The sequence below is a fragment of the Mauremys reevesii genome, linkage group 7 (assembly GCF_016161935.1).
Source record: "Mauremys reevesii isolate NIE-2019 linkage group 7, ASM1616193v1, whole genome shotgun sequence".
NCBI lineage: Eukaryota > Metazoa > Chordata > Testudines > Geoemydidae > Mauremys > Mauremys reevesii.
In genome coordinates, this window is record NC_052629.1 from 108,429,369 (window position 1) to 108,456,106 (window position 26,738).

General features: G+C 45.3%; 1 protein-coding gene across 9 annotated transcripts in view; it reads left to right on the forward strand.

The window, feature by feature from the left end:
• The window catches only part of SRGAP3 (SLIT-ROBO Rho GTPase activating protein 3), a 300,075-nt gene that overhangs the window by 189,342 nt on the left and 83,995 nt on the right, over nt 1–26,738 (forward strand). For all 9 annotated transcript variants that reach the window (XR_005601272.1, XM_039547357.1, XM_039547359.1 and 6 more), the window contains 2 exons: nt 11,929–12,124; nt 25,331–25,493. Coding sequence is in view for 8 of the 9 variants with exons in the window: in XM_039547357.1 (XP_039403291.1) it covers nt 11,929–12,124; nt 25,331–25,493 (359 nt within the window). In the remaining variant the exon portion in view is untranslated. The remainder of the gene's footprint in view (nt 1–11,928; nt 12,125–25,330; nt 25,494–26,738) is intronic.

The window sequence follows — 26,738 nt, forward strand, 5'->3', positions numbered from 1 at the left end:
GAGGTTAGGGGTCTATTACAGGAGCGAGTGGGTGAGGTTCGCAATATGTAGGAGGTCCGACCTAGCTGATCATGATGGTCTCTTCTGACCTTAAAGTCTGTGAATCTATGAGCATGATGTAAGGGATACTGAGGTACAATTTTTTTAATGAGATTAAAACTGACGTGCTGGTTACTTATGGTAATTAAAAATCTCATGACTTCCCCCCCCGACAAGTTGAGACTTTAGCCTACTAGGGTGGTGTCCTGGGCCAGCTTTCAGTTATGGTTACTAAATTCTGCCTACCAAAATTTCTGCTGCAGTTCCAATAGAGCAGTGGTTCTCAACCAGCGGTCCGGGGCTAGGGTGACCAAATAGCAAGGGTGAAAAATCGAGATGGGGTGAGGGGTAATTGGCACCTATATAAGACAAAGTTCCAAATATCGGGAATGTCCCTATAAAATTGGGACATCTGGTCACCCTATCTGGGGCACCCTGGGGGGCCATAAGCTGGTTTCAGGGGGTCCGCCAAGCAGAGCTGACATTAAACTTCCTAGGACCCAAGGCAGAAACCACCCATGTGGTCATTAAAGATCCATGCCACCCCGAGTTGAAGCTGAAGCCTGAGCAACTTAGCTTCCTGAGGCCCCCTGTGGCGTGGGGCCCCGGGCAATTGCCCTGCTTGCTAAGGCCAGCGCTGGCTTTTAGATGCAGAAAAACAGTTGTTATGGCACAACTGGGCCTAGAAGTTTTTATAGCATGTTGGGATGGGGGACGGGAGAGGAGGGAGGGCTCCGAAAGAAAAAGGTTGAGAACCCCTGCAGTAGAGTATGGTATTTCTCATTTACAAAACCAGTTGTGGAGAGTTGCTGTGCTTCTACGTTAAGCTTCTGTGTTCCATTCCAGAGATGGCTCCATTGCAGTGGTGGGTAAAAATGGTGTGTGTGTGTGTGTGTGTGTGTGTGTGTGTGTGTACACGTACACGGACTGTGGCATAGGCAGATATTTGCCCTGGACTCCTTCATAATGAAAGATGAGGTAGAAAGGAGTTGCTTGCTAGCATTAAGACCAAAACACTCTGATACTGATTGTTCTGAGATCTCCTTTTCGATCAGCATTTTGTTTGCTTTTTTTTCATACTTTAGTAGCCATTAGTTTTTTTTTATTTTTGTTACAAATCAGGTGTCTGTGGCATAGCTGATGTGCTAAATGAGCTCCCCTTCATCTAGTACAGTGGCTGGCCCTCAACCTTTCCAGGGTGCTCTACCCCTTTAAGGTGGCTGATTTGTCTTGTGTAGCCCAAGTTTCACCTCACTTAAAAACTACTTGCTTACAAAAATGTCTCAGCACACTAGTACTGAAAAATTGCCGACTTTCTCATTTTTACCATATAATTTTCAAATAAATAATTTGGAATATAAATATTGTATTTCCATTTCAGTGGATAGTATATAGAGCAATATAAACAAGTCATTGTCTGTATGAAATTTTAGTTTTGTACTGACTTTGCTAGTGCTTTTTATGTAGCCTGTTGTAAAACTAGGCAGATATCTAGATGAGATGATGTACCCCTTGGAAGACCTCTGCGTACCTTCTGGTTCAGAACCACTGATCTAGTAGATCTTTAGCAAAACAAAGACAAGAAATAGACCTTAGACTAACAGGCGTTTGGTTTTGCAGCATGTGAGCTTTGAGGTGTGATGAAGAGAAGTTGAAAGTGGGTATCATTGCGCGAGCTCATGCATAGTCTATAATAGTGCCACAGGATTCTTTGTTGCTTTTACAGATCCAGACTAACACGGCTACCCCTCTGATAGTAGATCTTTGTGCATTCTGCAGCTGAGACATGAGCTGGTATTTTCAATTTGTGTAGGCAGCAGATGCACTAGGTAAGTCACGAGGGCGTCTGTCTGGCTAAGCAGCCTCTCCCTGACTGAGGTGGGAGCTATGCAGAGCTCATCTCAATTGCAAGCCACTGTTTGCCGCTGATCCTAGAAACTCTTTGCTTTACCGATCCTTGTTTGTAGCATTATTGTGTTTTACATCAGATGTAGGTCAGATGTGAGCTAGGATGAGAAGCGGGGGTAGCACAGGCAATGCATGCAGAGCTAGCTCCATCAGGACACCTTTCAGGAATTGGAAATGGTGGTGGTATTTGAATAAATGAAGTGTACTGAATAGGTTTGAGGTATAGACATGTTACAATGGATGTACTGTTCTGTTGGCCTCTCATCAAGGTCAGTGCTGTATAAGGAAGAACTGTAGCAGTAATGAGCCATTTCAGTCTGAGTTTTGATTGGGCACATTATGGATACAGCAGCCAGCTGTCAAATGCTGAACTGAGTCTAGATCTGAATTTTTCCCAAAGTTCAGGGATTGTTCACATCTAGGGGTTGGTTTTTTTGAACTCCTCCCTACCTATTTTCTTTTCCTTGCTGCTCAGATATACTAAATTTTATTACAATTAGTTATGACACCAGGGAGATTCTTCATGCAAAAGATGCAAAGAGCAATTTTCTGATGAAGCAAGATCAGCACAGCTCCTATTGGCTTGGGCAGGTGGAAGCTTGACCTGCCCTTGTGCAGCATGTAATAGACCTGCCCTGCATGGACCATGAAGTTTTGCATTCCAGTCTCGGTTGCAGTAATATGCAGGATACATGCATGCAGTGAGCTCAGCTACCAGGAAGAGTCTGCTCTAGGGTCTGGCTAGCAGTTGGGTGTGTTGGGTGCCAGAAGCAGAGGGGAAAGTTCTTTTGGAGTAATCCATTTAATTAAAAAAAAAAAGAGAGAGAGAGAGGCAGGAGTCTAAAGCAGGTGGCTGGCTACTCCTTCCAAAGCCTGCAATGGATCACACTTGCCCTCCTAAGGATGGTGCTATGAAGAGGGCATGGTATAATGAATGGACCAAAGTGAAAGTTGTTTTAAGAAAACCATTTAGAATCTACACCATTGACTGCTACAGAAGAAATCTCCAGTCCTGTAACTGTGAACCAGCAACTTAAAATGGTTTCATGTAGAGTACATGTGATTGGTCTGCATTAATGAGCTTGCTCTTCTGCTTAGCACAAGGAGGATCCCACGTAAGCTGCCTGATTAACTTTGGGGTTACTTTTCTTTTTTCACTGTGTTCACTGTTTTTCAGGATCTTTTGCTTTTTCAGTGACTGTTGCTCAGCCCGCAGCCTCCAGTTCCATTATTGCAGACATTATGTTAGCTGATAATGAGATTTCTGCAGGTGTCCTTCTTCCTGTACATTCTTTGCAGCTTTTGCAGTTCACCTGCCAGGCGCTTAAGAAAGTTCACACTTTTGAGATCTTTGCAATCTAAAGGGTATTATTGAAAAAGATCAAACTTTATTTCTGGTTATTGTAATGGCCATTTTAGTCTCCTCAATGATGTTTTACTGGGGCTCTCAAGAATGTTGATGGCTTGAAAATTGCCCATAAAGCCGTGAACAGAAAGTTCACCTCTCAGCAGTACACAGCATATTTGGGAATCTTTTTTTTCTCCTGAATTTCTGACTGCTCTTTGCAGTATTGTTGTTTAATAATATATCTATTCAGGATCCAATAGCGGCAATTCCAAGTGAGAATTTCCATTCACAGTGAAACTTTTTTCTGCTTTCACTTAGAAGTTGTTTTCTTAGTGATGACCTACATCCAGTGTTTTACTGTATCTCCTGCTGTTCTCACACATACAGAACCCTCCTTTATATTTGCCATTGGAGCTGTCCTCAGCCAGTCCTACCTGTCCAAGGTTAGATTAAAAAAAAATGCACGTATGCACTGTGTGTGTCATGTCTACCTCACATGGTTAGTCCACCTAGAGACAGGAACTGGTAGCAGCAGCGCTCTCAAGTGGTAGAGGCACACGACTTCAGTGCTGGAGACCATAGGTTTAAACTGTGCTGATGAGCAAGATGTGGAGAAACAAATAGTTCTGAAACCAATAAAATAAAAACGGTTATCTAATCTAAAGTCGCCTGCCACTTTCTCAATGATATTTGCCCTAGGTCCTTGTTACTGAGAGTCAGAGGATAATGTAAGTGGAAATAGTACTGGGAATTACACTAATGAGAGATAGTAAGACTTGTTACTGTTGATGTCAAGGAGATTATTGGACGATAGGTCAACAGAGTCAGGAAAGAAACTCTGTCACCCCAGATACCCGTAGACAGTCTCAAAATCGAAGGGTCGAAAGAGTAAGATAGGAAGGACTTAAATCTGTCGTTAATTACACCTTCCAGTTGCAGGAAATTGATCACGTAGGCAGGGATCTCAAACTCAAATCACCGAGGGCCACGTGAGGACTAGTATATTGGCCGGAGGGCCACATCACGGACACCTTTTCATATAAAGGTACAAAAGCCCCCCCCAACTCCACTGTCCCCAGCCCCGCCCCCATTCAACACCTTCCCCAAAGTCCCCACCCCAGGTCCTCCCCCTCCCTGCCCCTATTCCAACCCCTTCCTCAAATCCTTGCCCCTGTCCCGCCTCTTCTGCGCCGCCGCCTCCCCGCTCCTCCCCCCTCCCTCCTGGAAAGCACTAAGCTGTTTGGTGGTGGGAAGCGCCTGGAGGTAGGCAGAGGAGCGGGGACACAGTACGCTGGGGGGCAGAGCTTGGCAGCCGCATGAAATAACTCTGGGTGGGGGAGGGTAAGAGCTTGGTGGGCCGCAGGAAATAAGGCCGCATGTTTGAGACCCCTGACCAGGGCCGGCTCCAGGCACCAGCTCAGCAAGCAGGTGCTTGGGGTGGCCAAGGGGAAGGGGGCGGCACGTCGGGCTCTTCGGCGGCGGGTCCCTCGGTCCCTCTCGGTCATGCCACCGAATTGCCGCCAAAGAAGAAAGCGGCGTGGTGCAGCTGCCGCCAATTGCGATGGTGGCCCCCCCCTCGCCACTTGGGGCGGCAAAAACCCTGGAGCCGGCCCTGCCCCTGACATAGGCTTTGTCCAGATGATCCCAGTTGATAGTGGTTGTAATGGAATGCTAAGCTGTTATACTACTTAGTCACTAGGTGGCGCTATGTAAAATAACTGATTTAAACACACCTCAGCCATACTTGGCAGAGCGTTAAAGGATCTTGTGATGAACACATCTGGTGTATATAAGCAAGCTCGGTAGCCAGTCCATATCTGACACAGAGGAACATGACATGGAGTCCGGAGTAAACGAAGAACAGCAACAGAAGGAAAACAGCAAAAGAAGTTGCAAACAGAAGGAACAAATCAACAAAGGTTGCAGGATCTCACCGGCATGCCACTTTTCAGTGCCCCAGAGAACTTCAGCTTTGACAAACCTTCAGAATGAAGAGACTGGAAACAATATTTTGCAAGATTTCACATTGCTACCAAGCTGCACAAAGACACTGGAGATATACAGGTATCATCTTCCACTTATGCTATGGGGAAGCTAGCAGAGTATGTTCTTAAATCCTTTGACTTTACTGAAGACAGGCACAAAGATGACTCTGTGATGTATACGTTATATCTCAGAGAAATGTAGTTGATACAAGAGTACGTTTCCAACAGAAGAATTCAAGAACCAGGGGAAAATGTTGCATGTTTTATATGAGCTCTGCAGACATTGGCTGGAAACTTATATTGTCGTTTTTTGAATTCCCCCAAATCACAGAAACAGGCTGGTTATTAGGTTAACAGATTAAAAACATTTCACAGCAGCTAGCTGAAACTAAAGCTAAAAACGGATTCTTGAGTGTTAAGTCATTATCAAAAACCCCTGAGGCATGGCGAGAGAACTGCCAGTCTAAGAGGGACAAATTCCAACCTACATGCACAAGGTGTGGAAGGAATCGTATCCCAAGAAATGATGCATATCCAGCCATAGGCGCAAGGTGTAATACATGCATGAGATATAGATGTTTTGCAGTTGTTTGCCATACCAAAGCAGTCAGGGAGTTGACTCATATTGTGAACAGTGGACCACAGTTCACTGCAGCAGAATTTAAATTCCAAATGAAATATAACTGATCATATTAATAGCAGCCCCTATTATCTACAAGCAAATGGAGAGGCCAAGAGAACTGTACAGACAGCCTTAAAAAAAAAAAAAAAGTCCTGCAGCAGGAAGATCCATTCCTCGCTCTTCTGAGTTACAGATCAACACCAATAGCGTCTACTAAATATAGTGTGGCACAACTGCGGAAGGGAAGGAAACTCAGAATTACTGTTCCAACTCTGGGGAAAAAACCTGTTTCCAAAGTGGCCAGACATGAAGAGAGTCACCAGATCAGATAAAAAAAGACAAGAGCTTATGAACACTTTTAGAACAGATGCCACCCAGAGAACTGCCTGGTCTAGAAGCTGGTGTCCATGTTCATGTCAAATTGGATGGAGAAAAAGGATGGACAACTCCAGCTGTTGTGAACAAAAAGCATCCAAAGCATATGTGATTAAGACTGACAGTGGAGAGTTCAACAGAAGCAATCAACATCTACAGTTTGTTCCTCAGAGAGCAGTCAACAGGGCAAATGTGGAACAAGAAGACGATTCAAGGATTCCAAACCAACCACAGCCAGTCGTTGCAACTAATGGACAGCCAGATGACCAAGTTTGTGTGTTTAGGTCATGTCATTTGAAAATCAGTACGATTCAGACACATTTAACAGACTGATACGTACTGAACTTCAAAGACAATGTGATAGTGTAAGTATTGTAAAGGACAGGAATGTAGAACTTAAAGCAGGGTTTCTCAAACAAGGGTCGCCGCTTCTGTAGGGAAAGCCCCTGGTGGGCCGGGCTGGTTTGTTTACCTGCCCGTCCGCGGGTCTGGCCAATCGCGACTCCCACTGGCTGCGGATTACTGCTCCGGGCCAATGGGAGTTGCTGGAAGCAGTGGCCAATACGTCCCTCGGTCCATGCCGCTTCCAGCAGCTCCCATTGGCCCGTAGCAATGATCTGCGGCCAGTGAGAGCCACAGTCGGCCGGACCTGTGGACGGGGCAGGTAAACACACCGGCCTGGCCCGCCAGGGGCTTTCCCTACAGAAGTGGTGACCCCTGTTTGAGAAACCCTGACTTAAAGGGAGAGATGTAATGGAATGCTAAACTGCATAATACTATTCAACCACTAGGTGGCATTGTGTATAAAAGCCTTTATTTAAATGAACGTCAGCCATACCTGACAGAGCATTGAAGGATCTTATGAACACATTTGGTATGTATAAGCAAGCTCTGTGCCCAGTCCATATCTGGTACAGGAACATGACAGCAGTTATGCCTATTAATGTCTGGGTTGGGTGTTGGATCCCCACAGACGTTTCTCAGAAAATGAGAGGCTGCAGGATTGAAACAAATATTGTTTCCACCAGCATTTTTCCAGCCAGCCAGAGCACGAGATAGAACATTCCTTCCCTACTCCAGCAGAAACCTGAGAAATGGAAATATGTGAACAGAAATTAGAAAAGCTGCTGTGGACCTTCTCAAATGAACCAGCCTAAGTCAAACAAATGGGCTGTGGCATGTACTGCAGGTGCGTCAGTAGCTGTATGTGCACATCTGTCAAAACAGCTGTTTCAATTTGTAATTTCTAGCTAGCCAGTGAGCAGCAACTTAAAAAAAAATAGAGCAGGTTCCCAGCAACTATGTACAGAAATAGAGAATGTAGGTGTTCCTGGAGATTGTTACTAATTCGCCATAAGAGGCCACAGGCGTAAGCAAGAGATGGAGGGATCCAGTCAGCAAAGCACTAAAGAGCTACATTTTGGGCCATATCCTGCCACTTTCTGCAGGACACTGGGTACCTTTAACTCCCATTGAAATCAGTGGAAGGACAGGATGCTGACCCTATCATAGGAGGTACTCAGTTTGTGGCATTGGGACACCAAGAGCAGATATTTTAAAAAAAAAATCCCCACTGCCGGCCACAAAGGTTTCCTTGTATTAATCTCTCCTTTGTGTGAAAGGTGGTGATGGCCTTGCTAAGGATGCACTGGAGCTTGCAAAATGAAGTTTACTGGAACTGGTTGGAAATTTTTCATTAGAAGAATTTTCCAACAGGAAATACCCTTTTTCACACACAATTGAAAAAAATTGCTGAAAACCTTTGATTTTTTTCCATTGGGAAAATTAAAATGACTGTTCCCCAGCTTCCTGCAGAAGGCTCTTGCCAGGTTTGCTTTAGGCCTGGGCGGAGTGGTAGATACGCTGGAGGGTAGGAATAGGATACAGAGGGACTAGACAAATTAGAGGATTGGGCCAAAAGAAATCTAATCTGAGGTTCAACAAGGACAAGTGCAAAGTCCTGCACTTAGGATGGAAGAATCCCATGCACTGCTACAGACTAGGGACCGAATAGCTAGGAAGCAGTTCTGCAGAAAAGGACCTAGAGGTTACAGTGGACGAAAACCTGGATATTAATCCTGATATTCTATGATTCTTACAGGCAGGCATGAGGGAAGCTAAACATTTCCATTTTAGTTCTACCAAAATACAATTTTTCTGGAAATCCCTTCCACTTTGTGGTGTTCGTGCTGGCAGAACAAAAAGCCCCAAATTTACGTTATACGTGCCAAAGCATTTGAACTCCAGAAGCATCCCAGAATATTGATCTTCCTTTGCTGTCTTGCCAACGTGCCGCTTTGCTGATAATGAAGCCTGTGAGATGTGCTGTTGAAATGAAATTTCAGGCCAGTCAGTTCAATGAGCCTTGATGCAGCACTTTTCCCAATAACGACAAATTGCATTTCTGCCCCCTTTGTGTGCGTGTGGGTGTTCAGATTCGCTTAGCATAGTGCATAGGCTGGGATTTGTGATACCCGTGTGACTTGGGCTGTTGTCATGATGGAATGTAATATGTCCTGTGTTGTGGATGAATGGGGCAAGTTGACTCCTGGTGTTGCGGATGCAACTCCACTGACATCAAAAGAGTAAACGTGCAAAAAGAAATCGGGCTAGATTCTCTGCTGGTATAAATCAGCCTAACTCTGATTTTATTTGCTCTGCAGCGATTAGATATCAGCTGAAGATCTGGGCTACGACATTTTTAAAAAATCCACGTTTTTCTCACTAACGTTAAGAATAAATAGCTCTGTAATGAGTTGGGCATTATTATTTATACTGCAGTAGCACCAGAGGCAGTCAGAATCAGGGCCCATTGTACTGTACAATTGTTGCTGCCTGAGCAGTTTACAGACTAAGGGTTGAATCACCCCTCGGCCTGCACGATGCTCAGGGGCTTAAGGAGGAATAAGAAGCCGGTGATCTGGGAATAATAGGGAATGTGTGGATCCTTGGCTCCATCCCCAAATGCACTGGGCTGCATAGGTTAGCCATTGCAGAGGGGTTGGTTTGTAAATTTCTAGCCCTCTGGAGTAAGGGGAGAACTTAGCTAATACAAAGGGAAAGGGATAGGAGTGGTGACTGTAGTTGTTTTGTGCTGGTATTAGGCCAGCTGCATTTTATTGCACCCTTTAGAGCAATGGAGGAGCAGGAAGGGAATTGTGGTTCCCTGAGTCATAATGCCTTCCCGAAGATGCCCCTGCCATGCCGTCCCTTACTATGAGCTGTGTCCTTTTGTCACAATCTACACCCGAGAATGACAATGTAAGAGATAAGAATTCCAGCTCAGTACATAGGATATGGAGGATACAGGCTTACTGCTGTACTTGGCTATTAGCTTTTTGCAATATACAATATGCAGACGCATCCTATTGAACTTGGATGCAGGCAGCTAAATTGATTGAGTTTTAAAAAAATCTCTACACATCTCAGTAAAAATAAATTATGTATTTTAAAAATGTCCTCAGTATTTTTAAAATTTCTGCAGATGGCTTGACTAAAATGGTTCTAGGTTGTCTCCTGCATCGTGTAGGACATTTTCTTCACACCATTCCTACTGGAGAAATTACAGGACTAGATTTTTGAAGGTTTAGGCACATGCAGTTGTCTGTGTACATTTGTGAATACCTGATATGAGCACACAGATCGGATATCTGCACATGCAGATGCTAGATAAAGTGCCCAGCTGGCCCTGTGCATATGCATACTTGGCTACAGGCCTGTATGTCTGAGGTACACGCAGTTGCGTAAGTCTAGCTTTGAAATTCTGGCCTCTTAGGATGTCTGCACTGCAGCTGGAAGCAAGCTCCCAGCCTGGGTCGGGCAGGCTTGTAGTCGGGTGGCTAGCCTGTGCTGCCACCCATGCCATGCAACATCCACATTAATTTTAGCACACAAGCTTGTGCCGAGTTAGCAAGTGTCTGTCAGCCCGGCCTGGGAGGCATGTGCCCAGTTGCAGTGTAGACGTACCTTTAGGGAACAGTCTTGACTCCCACGAGACAGGGAGCAGATGAAACATTTTCATCTTTAGCTTCCGATTCCAACTTCCTTTTTTAGGTGCCTCCATTGTGCAGCTGCCTCCTTTAGAAGTCTCCGTGGCTGGCTCTAATTGTCACTCTTAAGAAATGTTCCTTACTGTCTAGTATGATTCTCTCCCCCCCGCCACTTCAAGCTCTTTCTATTTTCTCCTTCAAGGGCTCTTCCCTCCCTCCAGGCAGCAAGCATAGTTGCAGTCTCTGAAAGAAAGAACAACCACTTCCTGCTTATAGCCTTCCCAGACTTTTCACCCCTTTAAAGAACCATTAACAAAAATCCTTGGCTATAAACCTTTCAAACATTTTAGCAGCAATTGGGAAGGTTTGTTTTCCTCATACCCACACCCAGTGCCACAGGTGCCATAATGCTTGTCTTGCACTGAGAGGTAAATTGTCTAATAGGTTGAGTGAGCCATATTTTCCCTATGCCAATTCTGCTTGCTTAGCTTCCAAGAATCAGTCCTGCTTAAGAGATTTCCAGCCTCAGTTACATTATGTAAGAGGCTAAGAAGTGGGAGTTGGAAAAAATGCAATTGATCTTTCATAGCACAAGATAAAAGTCTTGTCAAAAGGAAAATGGTAAAAGGAAACAGTACTTCTCCAGCATATAAAAAGGAGATACATCATGTAAAACAGACTTTGCAGATAGTTCTCATTTGCCGAAGAGGATACATTACTTAATATGGCTGGTGTTATCAGCACAGATAGAACTAGATCAGTGTCAGGATGAAAGCACAGATTTATCTAATTCTTAAAGAATATTAATTCATGTAGGATATAATAGGTGTTAAAATACCATCATGACAGGTGTGGCAGAGATGCATTAAAAACAGAATTCATTCTCTCTTTCTCTTTCTCACCCTCACCCCTCCCACCCCATTTCTGTTTAATACATTGTATATCAGTCACTTGGGTCCTGAAGACTCACATGATCACATCACTGCAAATCATCATTAAGCTAATCGTTTTCACAGGGTTCTATGAGTGCAAATTTGGAGGGCCTGAAAGTACTCCAGGATCTTCTCCCCTCCGCTTCCTTCTCAGCCAAAACACAATGTACAATCCATTTGAAATGCTAATTGACCCAACGGTTATATTGGGGAAATGAACGAAAATAAGGACTTTGCGTTTGGAGGAGAGCATCGTTCTGTTTTTGGCCTCCTATTGTAGTAGCCTTTAAGAAGTCAACATTTGTCAATAGGTATCAGTGTTATTTCCTATACTAAGAATATGAAAGTACTAGGAATATTACAAAAATAGCGGTACAGTTTTTGTGTTATCTAAGACAACTGGATGGCTTTTAAAGTCAGCCACTTATATACTTGCAGTACTGTATATTCTACAAGGAATAAGGTTCCATATGAGACTACTGGGTCAAAATCTGAAGTCCTTGGTTAGGGCCCAATCCAGTGCCAATGGAAGTCAATGGAAAGGCTCCCGTTGACTTCAGTGGGCTTTGGATTGGGTGTTGAGCCCTTTAATGGGAGTTTTACTCTAGTAGGGGAAAGTAAGGACTGCAAGGCTTGGGGCAAAGCAAGTGAAGACAAGTCTTATGTAGGGCCTGTTGCGTTTTGCTTGTGTAATGCTTCTTTCTCTCTCCTCTTTTTTGTGCATGTTCAGAAATCCGTACCCAGTTGGTGGAACAGTTCAAATGTCTGGAACAACAATCCGAATCCCGGTTGCAGCTCCTGCAGGACCTCCAGGAGTTCTTCCGCAGAAAGGCTGAGATAGAGCTGGAGTACTCCAGGAGTCTGGAGAAACTGGCAGAACGATTTTCTTCTAAGATCCGCAGCTCCAGAGAACATCATCAATTCAAGTAAGCAAGGACTTCCAGGAGCACGTGGATGCTCCAGAGCCTGAATCAATAACTAACCTTTGGTTGCGGCTGCAAAGTCTAAATGTTGACTAAAATTAATACTGATTGTGCTGCAGTGGCATTGTTTTGTGTTTTCAGCATGGAAGGGCCATGAACTTGCTGCGCCAGTTAGTTTATTTTAACTGGTTTCTCCAAACAGTAACATAAAAATGTGAACCTTGATCTTTCTCCATCCCCTTACCCCCCCCCCCCAAAAGAGCATAAACTCAGTCTCCATTTTCTGTGTCTTGACTTCAGTTAGTGCCAATAATGTCAAGTACATTTTATAGGACCTGATTTGTATATGCACTCAAGTCATTATTGGTTAGAGTGCTTTAAATTGCATTTGGAGATATTTGCAGACTCAAAATTGTAGGCAACTTCTGAAATTTGAGTTCATTAAAGTATTTGTATTTTTAAAATAATATTTGTATATTACACACACGCATGAATGCACACACACAGTGTGCTGAAGCTAGGCAAATTCATCTTGGAAATAAGGTACACAGTTTGAACAGTAATTAACCAGTGGAACAACTTACCAAGAGATGTGGTGGATTCTGCTTCACTTGAAATCTTTTTAAAATTAAAAGCGGATGTCTTTCTAAAAATATGCTTTAACCGAACCAGAAGATATGGACTCAATGCAACAGGAAGTATTGGGTGAAAGTTAAAGCCTGTGTTATACAGGGGCCAGACTAGATTATCATAATAGTTCTGTCTGGCCTTAGAATGTATAAATACATGTACGTTTTCACAAGCAGCTTGTGAACTCTCAGCCCACATTCTAAACCTTGGTTGCAAAAAACTTCAGGCAGAGTTTGAGTCTGGGGAGACTATTTCTTGGGTGAAGCTATTTAGTCTGTAATATTACTGACTAGCCAGTACCATCATTCCAGGGCTCCATTTAAAAATGTGGTTGTGATTGGAAGAATGACTCCCTGTAAAATGGGACTTCCCAACTTTTTCTTTTCTCATTGACTCAGCAAATTCAGTTTTGCTGAAGATCTTTGGTTGGGCACCACAAAAGAGATTGCCCCAAATATGCACGTACTCCTGACCTGGTCTCATGTTTTCCCTCCAGCAGTATTTCCGGTGTTCTTTATGATGATTAGCTCACTCTGGCTGCCTGTCTTAGCTTGGATGTCTCGCTTGGCAGAACATGAGTGATGCTGCGTAGTGTATGCCACTTTCTAATGTGTGCCTTCCAGGTTCTGAACTCTAAGTGAACTGCATATAAATGTGTGCAGTATGAGAGAAGGATATTCATGCTGTGTACTTCCAATGCAATTCTGCAGCTGAAATTCCTTTCCTTTCTCTCCCCTGGCCGTAACGTTTGTCTCTGTTTCTTTTCTGACGGCCACAGCTATGAAATATCTTTCCCAAAATGATGCCAGTGTCATTCCATTCATAGGCCAAGGACAATCAGCGTGGTGTAGCTCCCATCCTAGGGACTTGGGGCTCTACCTGTATGATACACTTTAACCTTTCTAATTCCTAGCCCCTTACAAACCCTTTCTTTTCTCCAGCCTCATGTTTCTTCCATTACAGCATGAGAAGTTGCTGCTTCTGCAGCTAAATTACTAAATCCTATTTACTCCATATTACTAAATCGTATTTAATCTATTTACTCTGACTCTCTAGGGAACAGGCTTTCACTGTTTTATGCACATGTCATAGATTGATAGATTCAAATGTACAATCCCACTGGTTTGCTTGGTGGCTTTGCTGACATTGCTGTGCCCTATACAAGGATACCTGTCCCAGCAGTGGGAGGAGTTCGTGAGCACTGGCTACAGCAATGTGCTCGTGCTCTGTGAACTGGCGGAAATGGTGTTTTGTTATATGTGCATCTCCTCCTGGCTAGTGCCCTAACTGGAGCCCTGGGCAAGCTGTTCATTTGCCCACAGGGAGTGTGGGTGTTGCATTTATTATGCTGGGATGATGCCCTGTAAGGTTCAAGCTATGGGGGTGATAATACTTATTCACCTTTGTAAAGTGCCTAGTAATGAGCTTCCGATGGCCACCCTTCGATGGTCGGCATGTACCCGAAGTTAGCACACATCAGGATGTGATAACATGCTTCAATTAGTGTGTCTGGGTGGAGCTAATGGGATGGGCTCATATACAGCAGTGGTCACCAACTGGTCGATCACAATTGACTGGTCGATCCTGGAGACTGTCCCAGTCAATTGCGATCTCCGGCCGCTAAAAGTCTTGGCAGTGCAGCAAGGCTACTGCTAAGGCAGGCTCCCTGCCTGCCTACCTGCGCTGGAACCATGCTGCTCCCGGAAGTGGCCCGCATGCCCTGGGGAGTGAGTGGGCAGGGGTCTCTGTGTGCTGCAAGCATGGCCTCCGCAGCTCCCATTGGCCGGGAATGGGGAACTGTGGCCAATGGGAGCTGCGGGGGTGGTGTCTGCAGAGAGGGCAGCACGCGGAGCCACGTGTTGGCCCCTTCCGGGAGTGGTGTGGGGCTGGAGCAGGCAGGGAGCCTGCCTTAGCCTTGTTTCAGTGCTGCCCGGGAGCCGCCCGAGGTAAGTGCCGCCCAGCGGGAGCCCCCACCCCAGCCCTGACCTCCCTCTGAGCCAGCACCCCAGGCCCCATCCTGCGCCCCAACCCACTGCCCCAGCCTGGAGCCCCCTCCTGCACCCAAACTCCCTCCCAGAGCTTCCAGCCCCAGCCCCCTCCCACACTCCAAACCCCTAGGCCCCAGCCCAGAGCCCACACCCGCTCCCAAACCCCAACTCCTTGCCCCAGACTGGTGAAAGTGAGTGGGGGTGGGGGAGAGGGAGCAACAGGGGGGTGGTGGTGGTGGAGTGAGAGGGGCAGGGCTTCAGGGAAGGGGGTGGGGCCTCAGGGAAGGGGCGGGGTAGATCCTGGATTGCACTTACATTCAGAAAGTGAACTTGTGCATAAAAAGTTGGAGACCACGGCTATACAGTGACATGCATGAACTGCATCATGACATCTTGGGGTGGGATGTTATTGCAGTCAATGGAGGGAGAGTGGGTGCAGTCACACTAAAGCCTAGCAAGGCTCTGGGGCTAGATTGTGCTTCATTCTGTATACAAAGTAGTGTATAGCTGCACCACCCCAAGAGGACTGAGAGCCCAGGGCATTAGTTGTGCCCCAGAGAGGCATAATTCCTTCCGTACTATTGCCTTTCTTCCCAGGGGTGGTAATTTGCTGCTGGTTCTGACTAGCCGACTAGTCCCGCTCCACACCATCTCAGCTGTGCGGATCAATGCGTTCTGGGATGGAGCCCAAGTTCCTTCCATTCCCCACCCCTTTCCCTCCGCTCCCTGCTTATGGCTGTGCAGGTGGAGCAGCCTCAGGCATGCAACCCCTGCTTTCCCCACCATGCCTGCAGCAGAGGTGTGGGAAGGCTGAACAGGGCATGGGAGAGCAGCTTGTTCTCCACTTGTACTTCAGTGCAGCTGTACGGGGCGGACTATGGTCTAGTCCTCAATAATGACGACTATTGTGGTGTTGCTATTATGCATTTGTTATGTCTCCTTATTGACTGATGTATTTATCACCCTCACGTTATCACACACAAGTCCTTTGTTGCCAGCTCAGAGCATAGGTTGCTTCTTCCAGAAGCAACGCCGTTAACACTCCGCTGATCAAGCAGTTGGAAAGTGTGGTGCATCAGTGATGCAATCAATAGCTCCCCCCCCTCAATTAGACACGTGAACATACACACGTCTGAGACTGTCCTCCAATTAAGAGTGTAACAGGAGGCAGTTCCAGGTCTCTGAGCTGCTACGCAGTGTACTTTCAATGAGCAAGAACCACATGATAGGTGACACAGTCATATTTAACCTTTGACAAAGGAGGCTCTAAAATCTGCCTGTATCTAAAATGTCCTTAATAGAAATCCTGTTACTGTCCATGTGAGCTGGTCATGGAGTCCCATAGGGTAGAGTGATCTGTTCATTATGGCTAAGGCTACGATTAGGTCACAGATATTTTTAGTAAAAGTCAGGGACAGGTCTCGGGCAATAAACAAAAAATCACGGAAGCCGTGACCTGTCCCTGACTTTTACTGTAAACATCCCTGACAAAGTGGGGGGGGAGGAGGGTCTTCCATACCCCCCCCCCCCACGCAGCGGCTGGGAGCTGCAAGGGACCCCATTGCCCAGTGGCTGTGAGGGGTCTCCCTGCTGCCCTGCAGGGCTGGGAGATGCAGGGGAGTTGCGTGGGGGGAGAGGGATGCCAGAGGCAGAGTCTGGGGAGCTGCGGTGGGCCCCCAGCCTGTCCGCGGCCACTGAGCAGCTTCGGCGTTCATTATCGGCGGCAGGGAGCTGTGGGGTCCCTCTGCCACTGGCAGCGGTGGCTGGGAACTGCGGGGGAGGGGCCCCCGGCTGCTCGCGATGGCTGAGCCACTGCAGGGAGGACCTGGGAAGCGGAAGCTGGGCTGGTGCGGGGTCCTGCCCTTGTCAGCAGCGACTGGTCAGCTGTGGGGCCCCCAGTGTCACTGAGGTTGCAGAAAGTTACGGATTCTGTGACTTCTGCAACTTCTGTGATATAATCTTCGCCTTAGTTACAACCCCATGTGTGGGCTAAGCAGCGAGAAGTCTCCACAGCAGCTTGCGTGCTATTTTTTTGAGGTTGGGAAGGGAAGGAGAAATGATTGGGGTTTGAATATGTAATCAGCTAGATCATTTTTGCCTTGAAGGAATGTCCTTTTATATTGCCATGGTGAAATATTCATGCAAAAGCCCATGTAATGATTCTTTCTTTCAAGAATAAGCCCTAGGCATTAGAATATAGAGTCACCCTTAACTGTCAGCCCCATCCCAGGAGCCAACTGCCAATGGAGGTTTTCCCTTGAGACACTGAAATATGCTTGGGACAAATCTGGACAAAGGGCCAGATCCAGCCCTGCTGTAAGAAGGTCTGATAGAGTAACAGTTTGCGGTAGCATGAACTAGTTACCTTCATTGACTTCTGTGCCATTGGGCCCACTGATAGCAGGGCTGGATTCAGCCTGTATCTCTGGATTTTCATCCATCATGTCACTTTCATTCTTTCTATCCCTGATGTTGTTTTATCTTATCCCTCAGTTCTCTCCACTCCATCCATCCACAGAACTGTTCTAATCCACAGTGTTTAATTCCAGTCACCCTCCAGAATTGCAATAGTTTATGCGACCACAAACCACTATACCACAAACCATTTCTTCATTAGAAGGAATGGCTAGAGGTCACACCAGATTTACCTGTCCTGAGATCTTGTGGTGGGAGCTAATTCTATCCTGTTGTTGTTGTTGTTGTTTGTTGTGCTTCAGGCAGGACTGTGAACTGTCTCTCTGAGCAGAAGAACCACATCCCTTTGTATCAGAGGGGTAGCCATGTTAGTCTGTATCCACAAAAACAACGAGGAGTCCAGTGGCACTTTAAAGACCAACGGATTTATTTGGGCCTAAGCTTTCGTGGGTAAAAAACCACTTCTTTAGATGCATCTGACATAGAGTAAGGGTCTGATGCATCTGAAGAAGTGGCTTTTTACCCATCAGACCCTTACTCTATGTCAGATGCATCTAAAGAAGTGGTTTTTTACCCACGAAAGCTTAGGCCCAAATAAATCCGTTGGTCTTTAAAGTGCCACCGGACTCCTTGTTGTTTTTTCACATCCTTTTGTTTTATTCTATACGAGGGTTTGTCTCAAAGAACTGTGCAGTAGATCTCTTCCTCCAGGAGAGGAGGGGGGTGTCCTGTAGCGGTGGTTGAAAAACTTACAACAGATCTGTTTTCCATTGGAAAATGCAGTCTTATCAAAATTGATGTTTCATGGGAACTTATTGATATCAAGGAATTTTTGACGGGAAAGTTTTCAAATGATTTGCTTTAACTTTACCATTTTGAAAAATGTAACCATGTTTTCTTTAATTTCATTTTGACTTGTATTAAATATTTTACATTTATATGTAGCATTTAATATGGATTATTTTAGATTAGAGTGAAAATGTTTGGTGTTTCCAGTCTGTCGTAGATTTTGAGATATCAGCTTTTGGTTCTGATTTGGAATGAAAATGAATTTCCGGATGTTAGAATTTCCCACAAGACAGACACACTCTGTTTTTTGACTATCTGTTGTTGAGCTTTGGGTCTCAAGTCTCTGGGCAAACATGGATACTATCTACAGCTGGACACCCCATGGCAGGACCAGGTACTGATGTGCCTGCCCCAGAGGCATCGTGTGGCTCCAAGTGAGAGTTAATCTTTCATCATCTTAGAGGGTCCAATCCAACACCCATTGAAATGGATGGAAGTCTCTCCATTGACTGCAGTGGGAGTTGGTTTAGGTTGATAGTAACTCTTAACTATCAACTGGCATATTCACATTATGCAGAAATGTTTCCTATATGTGTTAACACCTGATTTTAAGCACTGTAGCAAGCAAGTTTGCTCCAACAACACTCTAGAGTTGGAAGTCGAGTCTGACAGACTGCATGACCCATGGGATCTTTTCTGAAATTAAGTAGGCTTAATGGAAATAAGTGAAACAAACAAGAAAACTACCCCCTCCACATATAGCATTCCACAGTTTGCCACAGTCACAGTCAGTCTGTTACTCTGCCCTCCACCTCCAGTCTTCTTCTGAAGCATCAGGTTTGGGCAGGATGCTGGACTTGATAGAGTAAGGATCTGGTCCAATATTGCGTATCTTGCGTTGCTTGGTGTTATTGCTGGGAAGAAATAGAACAGGTCCAGAGGCTGTGCGAGAGAACCCAAATGAAAGTCGGAAACCAAAGTTTTTAGAAATCGGAGCAGAACTCTGGCTGTGTGTAGAACATCACAAAAATGAATAGCTAAAAGTAGACCTCCGTCCCATGTGTGCACATAATGGCTCTGAATCCTTCAGAGTGATCTCAGTTGTTACTGCTGTTAAAGCAGCTCATTGCGGGTTCATTAGTTTTGGCAGCCAGATGGAGGCAGGAGTAGCATCTGGCGGATGGACTGAGCAAGCCCTGGAACATACTGTGAGCGTCTAATTATTAGTAAGTTCCAAGCAAGTGCAGCTGGAGGGTGCCCATAACCCTATGTTAATATAACTGCAAGGCTAAAATGGGAGCAGGCTAGGGGAAAGATTCATCTTGGCCCTTTAAATGACATTTGGTTCGTTATTCCATATAAAGAACAGAGTCCTAGAAATTTAGAGATGGAAAATTCCTTTTTAGATCCCATATAGTCACTTTGCCGCTCCGTGCCTTGCTTTACTTCTCTCTGAAATGGGTATAATGTATCACCTTTCTCACAGGGTTGTAACAAGGCTTCATTCATTAATAAGATTTATATTAATAACTTTACATCAGGTCTCCAAACACTTTACAAGGAGGTGAGAATCATTATCTCCATTTTACAGATGGGGAAACTGAGGCACAGAGCAGGGACTGACATGACTTGCCATGGTCACCCAGTGGCAAAGGTGAGATTAGAACCCTGGTCTCCTGACTCCTGTGTGTTCTCCACTAAACTACACTACCTCCCCTATTATATATAATTATATGTATTAAGGCACTGTGTAGAGTTCTGGCACTCTTTTTAAAAATGCTCCCATCCTGTGGTATTTGTTTTTTGTTTAGGTTTGGTTTTTTTCTGCTATAGTACCTAGTTTTTCAGTGGGAATTTTCCTGCAGGACAGGAGTAATGTTCAAGTGTTAAGGCCAGTATAATCTTTTTTTTTTTTTTTTTTTTTAACAGAGACGACTTACTCATAAGACTGTTTAAAATGTCTTTTTAATAGGTTAGGTCTTGGTGAAAACATCCTGCCCTCAGTGCTTGCATAGTAAACTAATTAATGGGAACAGCATGCTCAGCTCAAAGGTGATATATGGCCCTGAGTGAGATGATGGAGGTGGCCACTTTCAAAGCTGTGTCTTAGGGCGATTTGAAGGCTGATTGAAACTGGAAATGTTAACTGGAATTGGAGGAGGGGAGCTACATAGTGGGATCAGAACAGCTCTTTTTGTGATTTTTTTTTTTTTTTTTGCAGTCTGCTAACCCTTCATCTTTCTGTCGCTCGATGGAGACGGAGTCCAGTTTCCAGGGCTTAAATCAGAGCAGAGTCCAGTAAATATTTTCAAACCTGCAGGAGCCCCAGCGCACTCCAAGGGGCTGAAGCCCTGACCTCTGGTGCTCTGGGAAATAGTCTATGAGAATTTAAGCCCTGCCAGTTTCCATGAGTGCTCCGAGGCTTAGCCATCCTGTCAGTGCTGCAGTCTGCGCTGAATAGTGCCAGGGCTGGCAGTTTGGCCAGACATATTGGGTAAAAGGTTTCTTCTTGTGCTCTTTGAAAAATGCAAGCGGGATCCCACGCAGCTGGAATCCAATAAAAAAAAAATACTGTAGGGGGTAAGGCTTGGTGCCAGAACAGTCAGTGTGACTGAGCTGGTGGAAAACTGGTGCAGAAATCTTGGGGTGCAAGTTTAGCTGCTCCTCCCACTCCGGAGAGCGGTGGCAGCTTCATTCCACTAGTGGTGAGTAGAGAGCTGGTTCTGCCGGAGAAATGTTGGGAGCATAATCAGATTGTCCAGAGCATGCCTTGATTCAGTGCACCAACCCTGCAGCTTCCACAGGTGGGGCTGCTATTGAACCTGGGTAGAAATGAAGCCTGAAAGAGGGCAAGCACCTTGGGCTGAATTCCCATCTTCTCTTTCCCCTCAGGACACCCTTAGCTCTCTGCGTCATCTTCAGTGAATGCGAACCGCAAATAATGTAACTGCTGCGTGGAGTTTGCAGCTTTGCTTTTCCAGGCCAAAATAAAAAATAGACTTTACAACATGATATTTTTTTCCACTGAAATTGCTGGAATTACAAGAATGGAAGGACCTTCATTCTCGCAACTTGAGGGATGCAATGCACTTGGTGGTTTCCCTTGGCACCCTTGTCCAGAGCATCAGAGGGACTTCTTTGTTTTGTAAGGTGAAATGGACAGAACATAATGAGCTATGGGAGGCTATTGCCACCACTTGCAGTAGATTTGGCAAGAAAGTTGTCTTGGATGCTCAATTTACCGTTATAATTGGAGGGAATAAAATCCATTAATCATTACCGTGGAAGTGTAGAAGAACAGGCTAGAGCAGTGGTTCTCAAAGCTGGTCCGCCGCTTGTTCAGGGAAAGCCCCTGGCGGGCCGGGCCGGTTTGTTTACCTGCCGTGTCCACAGGTTCGGCCGATCGCGGCTCCCACTGGCCGCAGTTCGTCGCTCCAGGCCAATGGGGGCTGCGGGAAGCAGCGCGGGCCGAGGGATGTGCTGGCCGCCGCTTCCAGCAGCTCTCATTGGCCTGGAGCGGTGAACTGCGGCCAGTGGGAGCTACGATCAGCCGAACCTGCGAATGCAGCAGGTAAACAAACCGGCCCGGCCCGCCAGGGGCTTTCCCTGAACAAGCGGTGGACCGGCTTTGAGAACCACTGGGCTAGAGCATGTACCATCCATCTCCAACAATATAACTAAGAAAACAACAAGAAGCAGCGCCATCATGGTAATACCGAGTGACTGGAAAAGAAGATCAGAGTGCAGTGCAGAGTCAGACTCCTTGGCCCGTCTGAATGTGAGGAGTCTCTGACTGAAAATAAGTGCTTTTTATTTAAAAAAAAGCAAACCTTGGAAATTTTATAAATCTGAGCTGATTATTCAACCTATTGTGTCTGTGATGGAAACTCAGAGAATTGCTAATGGCAAACTTGAAGGAGAATCTAGGACTAGAAGAGCAATGAAGGTTCCAGAGGAAAAATGGAAAATTGTCTTAACAAACGAAGCTATTTATGAGCATAATGCATTTTCTATCCACCTTAGTGTTTCCCCCGTCCACTTTTCCTAGTTTTGTTCCTTTCCAACCTAGAGAGCCCAATCCATAGGTGCTCCTCTTCTGCTCACCTCCTTGGACCTGCTGTTGGGGAGGGCAGGTTTGCTCTGCTGTAAGTTCTGCACTGCTTTGTGTGGCTAACTTGCTGTTCTAAAATTGAGACCCCATCCGAGAATAGCTTTTTAAAATATTGCATGTGTATGCAAAGTGATGGACTGTGTGTTGGACAATACATTGCTGGAACGTCCCCCCTCTATTTTTGGCACAAACTTGCTGTTAAAATTGTCATTAATCATGACGTTTTTAATAGCCAAGTGGAGCGTGAGGTTCAGAGAAGATTTAGACACAGAAATTATAAGTCTGCCTCGCTGACTGACTGAAATTTTGCCAAGTTGGTGCGTGGGGGGGAAAAAGAGCTGAATGCCAAATGTATGTAGTTAGAAACCCTCCCACCACACTGACTGGTGTCTGCTTCCTAGACAACTAGAGATACCAGACTAGGCAGGCACCAGTTCACCATGACACTCCTAGGGGTCATTATCAGAATTCTCCTGTTATGAGAATTATGTTGTATTGGTTACGAACACTAATGAAATACATTCAGCTTTACTGTTACATCCGGCACGCTGCTATGACTTGCACCTTTTGCTGTATATATAGAGGCTGCACTGTGTTACTGAAGTGTAATTCTCCCCTTGCAGGCCACACATTTTGTTTTAAAGGCCTGAATATCATTACAACACTGGTCCCCAAACTGTGGGGTGTGCCCCCCTAGTGGGGCATGGCAGGGCCCGGGTCAGTCACCACGGGGGGAGGAAAGGGAGCACCTCCCAGCCCTGCTCCGGCCCCGCTCCGAGCCACTGCCCCTACTCACAGTCCGGCTCACGGCCTCAGCCACTAGCCAAGGCTCCGCTGCTGGGATGGACCCCGGCCATGACTCTGTTCCTGGTCCCAGACTCGCCTCCAGCTGGCCCCAGCTCAGGGGAGGGAGGGGCACAGACTGGGGTAAGGGGGACGCGACCCTGAAGAGTTTGGGGACTACTGCATTACGAAGTGATGTAAGTCTAATGCACAGAATGACTAGTCTGAACTCTGGGATGGACCCTCGTCTGTTTCTCAGTAGGTGTACCCTGATGGAGGGGAAGGGAAGAAACTACTGGCTGTATAAAACATCTAAGCACAACCTTGTCTCTGGGGTCAATGATCAGAAAAGCTCCATTCCATGGAAAATGCTTTTGTTTTGCTGGCTTCAGGCAACTGTGGGAGGATGGTAAACAAGGACAAAGCTCTGAGTGAAGCTTAGAGAATCTGAGTTGCTCAGCTTGTAGAGATACTTAACTGAAAAGTAAGTGTGTGTGTGTGTGTGTGTGTGTGTGTGTGTGTGAGATAAAATAATAGAGGTTTGGAGTTCCTGCATTGGTAAAGATATTTAAGTCAACAGCTCCTTTCCTGCATTATCCTTTCATAAACATGTGGGGTTGAGCCCTAAAGTCCTTACTGGTCCTTAGCAATATTGTCCACACCAAGCATTTAAAAGCCATCAATTGGGCCTCCCAAAAACATGAGATTTGCTTTCAAATTATGAGATTAAAAAAATAATGTTGGGTTCTTTCTGTCTTGTGATTTGTGTCTTCTGGATGTACCTTGGACACCTTTTCAGGCTTTTCTCCACAACCATCATGGCTAGAACATTTTTAATGAAAGCTGAGATTCTCAGAGTCACCTGCATCCAGGAGCTGGGGCCTTAAGAAAAATGCTAAATATTGTGGGACTTGCAATGAAATCATGAGTTGGCAACACTGGCTTGGATACTGAAACAATACTTCAAACATCACTCCTAGTTCTAAACGTGCACTTTTTTCTTGTTTATTTGTACAGTGCCTAGCACTGTGGAGCTTTGATCCCAGATTGGGGTCATGTAGTGCTCCTGTAATGCACATAATTAATAATATAAATTGATGCAAAAATGTGACAGGTGGCCCCAATACAAACATTTTCTTGCAAAAACAAAAGGTTCTCATCACTAGAGTATGCTAGAGTATGGACACCCCCTGATGGGGGAGTATAGTACACTAGGCACTTTCTGCCCCCAGTTTCCTCCTCCCCAGGGTTTTCAGTATCTCCCAGGGGTTCACGTTGCTCAGCACTTTAGCTGGGTTATGCTCAAAGTTCCATTCCCTTTCAGGTTAACAAAAGTCCAAACAAACCACTTCAGCCCTCAGCTCCATTTCTCAACTTGGAAGTCGGCAGGCAAGTCACTCTGCTGTTCTCCTGCGTTCAGCCCTCTGGCTTTGGCTGTCTGGCTTGGGGAGGTCAGTTGGCAAACCCCTGTACTGCTCTCCTGCCTTCATCCTTTCCCCAAGAACCTCCTCTGAGCGCCTTCAGGGATCTCCTCCCAGCTCCGACTCTCCCTGATCCTTTGTATCCGCAGATGCTGCCCTGACCTGTCGCTTGGGCAAACTGGGAACATACCTGATGGACCTGTTTCAGTCCTCTACAAGTGTGTACATTCGAATAGTGTCATCGAATAACAGCTGAGAGAGAGAAGTTCAGCGACTCCCAAATTTTATTGGTGTCAGTCTTAAAAATTTGACGTGTAGTTAATTAATTGATGGATCATCAAGCTCACATGCCACAGCTTGAGAGCCCCCCATGAAGTCTATCTCTCTGCCAATACAGTGTTCCTAAAAGCATATAATCTGGTATTCCCGCATTGTATTTCTTATTTTTCATTCGATTTTTAGATGCACATGTTGGGGGTTGACAGCTCTCTTCGCGCTTGCTGAGATTGCTTAGTGGCAAACACTTGATCTCATACTCTACTGTTCATTCTGATTTTCTCTCCTTTGAAAAGCAGTGGTTCTCTGGAACTGCCCTTGTCTGGCTTCTAGGATTTGGGAACTTTCTGCTTTGCACTGTTGCAGTTTGTGTTCCAATGCCGTGTACAGCCACAGACTTGAGGAGATTATGGATGTTGGTAGCGCGAGATGTGATGACCAGCTATATGTGATCTCCATATCTGAGGTTTCACATTCATTTAGCTCTGGGTATAATAAATGCATCCAACAAAGTAATACTTTTATGGATATTTGTTATGAGACCTTTCATTTCATTCTAATCAGCCATGCACAGCAGGAACAGCTTGAATCCAGAACACATGCTATGAATGGCAATCAAATAGTTAATCAAACACTGCACTGGGTTTAGTGAAGGTGACAAGGCTGAGTTAAGACCTGTTTTGTTAGGCAGATGGGATAGTAGAAGATTTACTCAGCGGAAGATGACTGTATCAGTATCGTTGATAGTATCCACTTGTGAATTAAACTCCTCTTTGAATTGTTCATGTTTCTCCAGGAAGGATCAGCACCTCCTTTCCCCAGTGAATTGCTGGTATCTAGTTTTGACCCAGACTCGGCGAGAGAGCAGAGACCATGCTACCCTGAATGACATCTTCATGAACAATGTCATTGTCCGCCTCTCGCAGATCAGCGAAGACGTCATCAGGCTCTTTAAGAAGGTAAGCAAAGCAATGGACAGTTTTTATTAAGGAGCCATCCTTAGTTTTTCAACTGCCTATGAGATTGTGCACAAACTAGAGATCCATTGAAGATGGGAGAGTGATAGTTTGAACCTGCTTTAGATTTTGGGATTGAGATCAGCTGTGAAGTGGGGATAGTAATAGTGAGGATAGCAATAGTCACTGTGGTAAAGCAATCTGAAATTTGTACATGAAAAGTGCAAAGCTCTTCATATTAGAAATAGTGTGGATGTGGGAACTGTTTAAAAAAAAAATCTTGCTTTTGCAGGAGCTAAAGAAACCTGCAGTGAAATTTCAGCCCTATTGAAGTCAATGGGAGTTCTGCCATTGACTTGAGAGACCAGGGCTGCATCTCTTAGAGATACTTTCCAGAAACAAGAAGTGGAGGACTCTGGGAATTGAGACTCCCCAGTTCTCTTTCTAAATTCCTGGCCAAAATTTTCCTTAGTGCGTCGACTGAACCAATCCCAGATACAAATGCATGCACGCTGGACCTGTCTGATGGATGGCCTTCTGCAGAGCTTATGATCAGGGCACAAGTGTAGTGTCTCTTTTTTCACACTGGCTGGCTGGCTATTTGCATGTGAGTGAATAGGACCAGTTCCTTGCCTATAAAGTCTTCTCTCGCTTTAACAGAGCTGAACTGTATTGACATTGCTCCAATCTCGATTTGGTTTGGGCTGGGTTTGAGGTTTCAGGCTAGTTCTAGCGTCAAGGTTAGGATTCAGGTTCAAATATTTGGATTTGACATTTCCAAAATGTCAAGCTGGCCTTATAAGATTCCAGCCCAACAATAATCTCATGGGATCAGATGGTCTTGTGAGCTTTCTGACCATCCTGAATGGTGGGAATCTGGTAGGATGAGAAATTATCATTAAACTTCTGCTGCCATGGACCAAAATCCCATGAAAACTGACCATTCTTATGATATTTCAGCCATATCTGTGTCTAAAATGTAACACTTCTGATTTTTGGATCTGACCTAGAACTGAAACCATAAAGTCAAGTTTGATTCTGGTGGCCTGAAATTGAACATCCGTCCCCTTTTTCTGCCCCATAACTGCCTTGAAGGGGCTTGGATTCAAGGGTCCAGTTTTTGCCTAATTCAGAATTAAGCAGGACTAAAAAGAAACTATTTAAATTTTACTTCTAAAAATTTCCCTTCTCCCCAGTTGGTCCCAGTGTGTATCGTTGGATGGAATCTCTCATTTTAAATCACAGTAG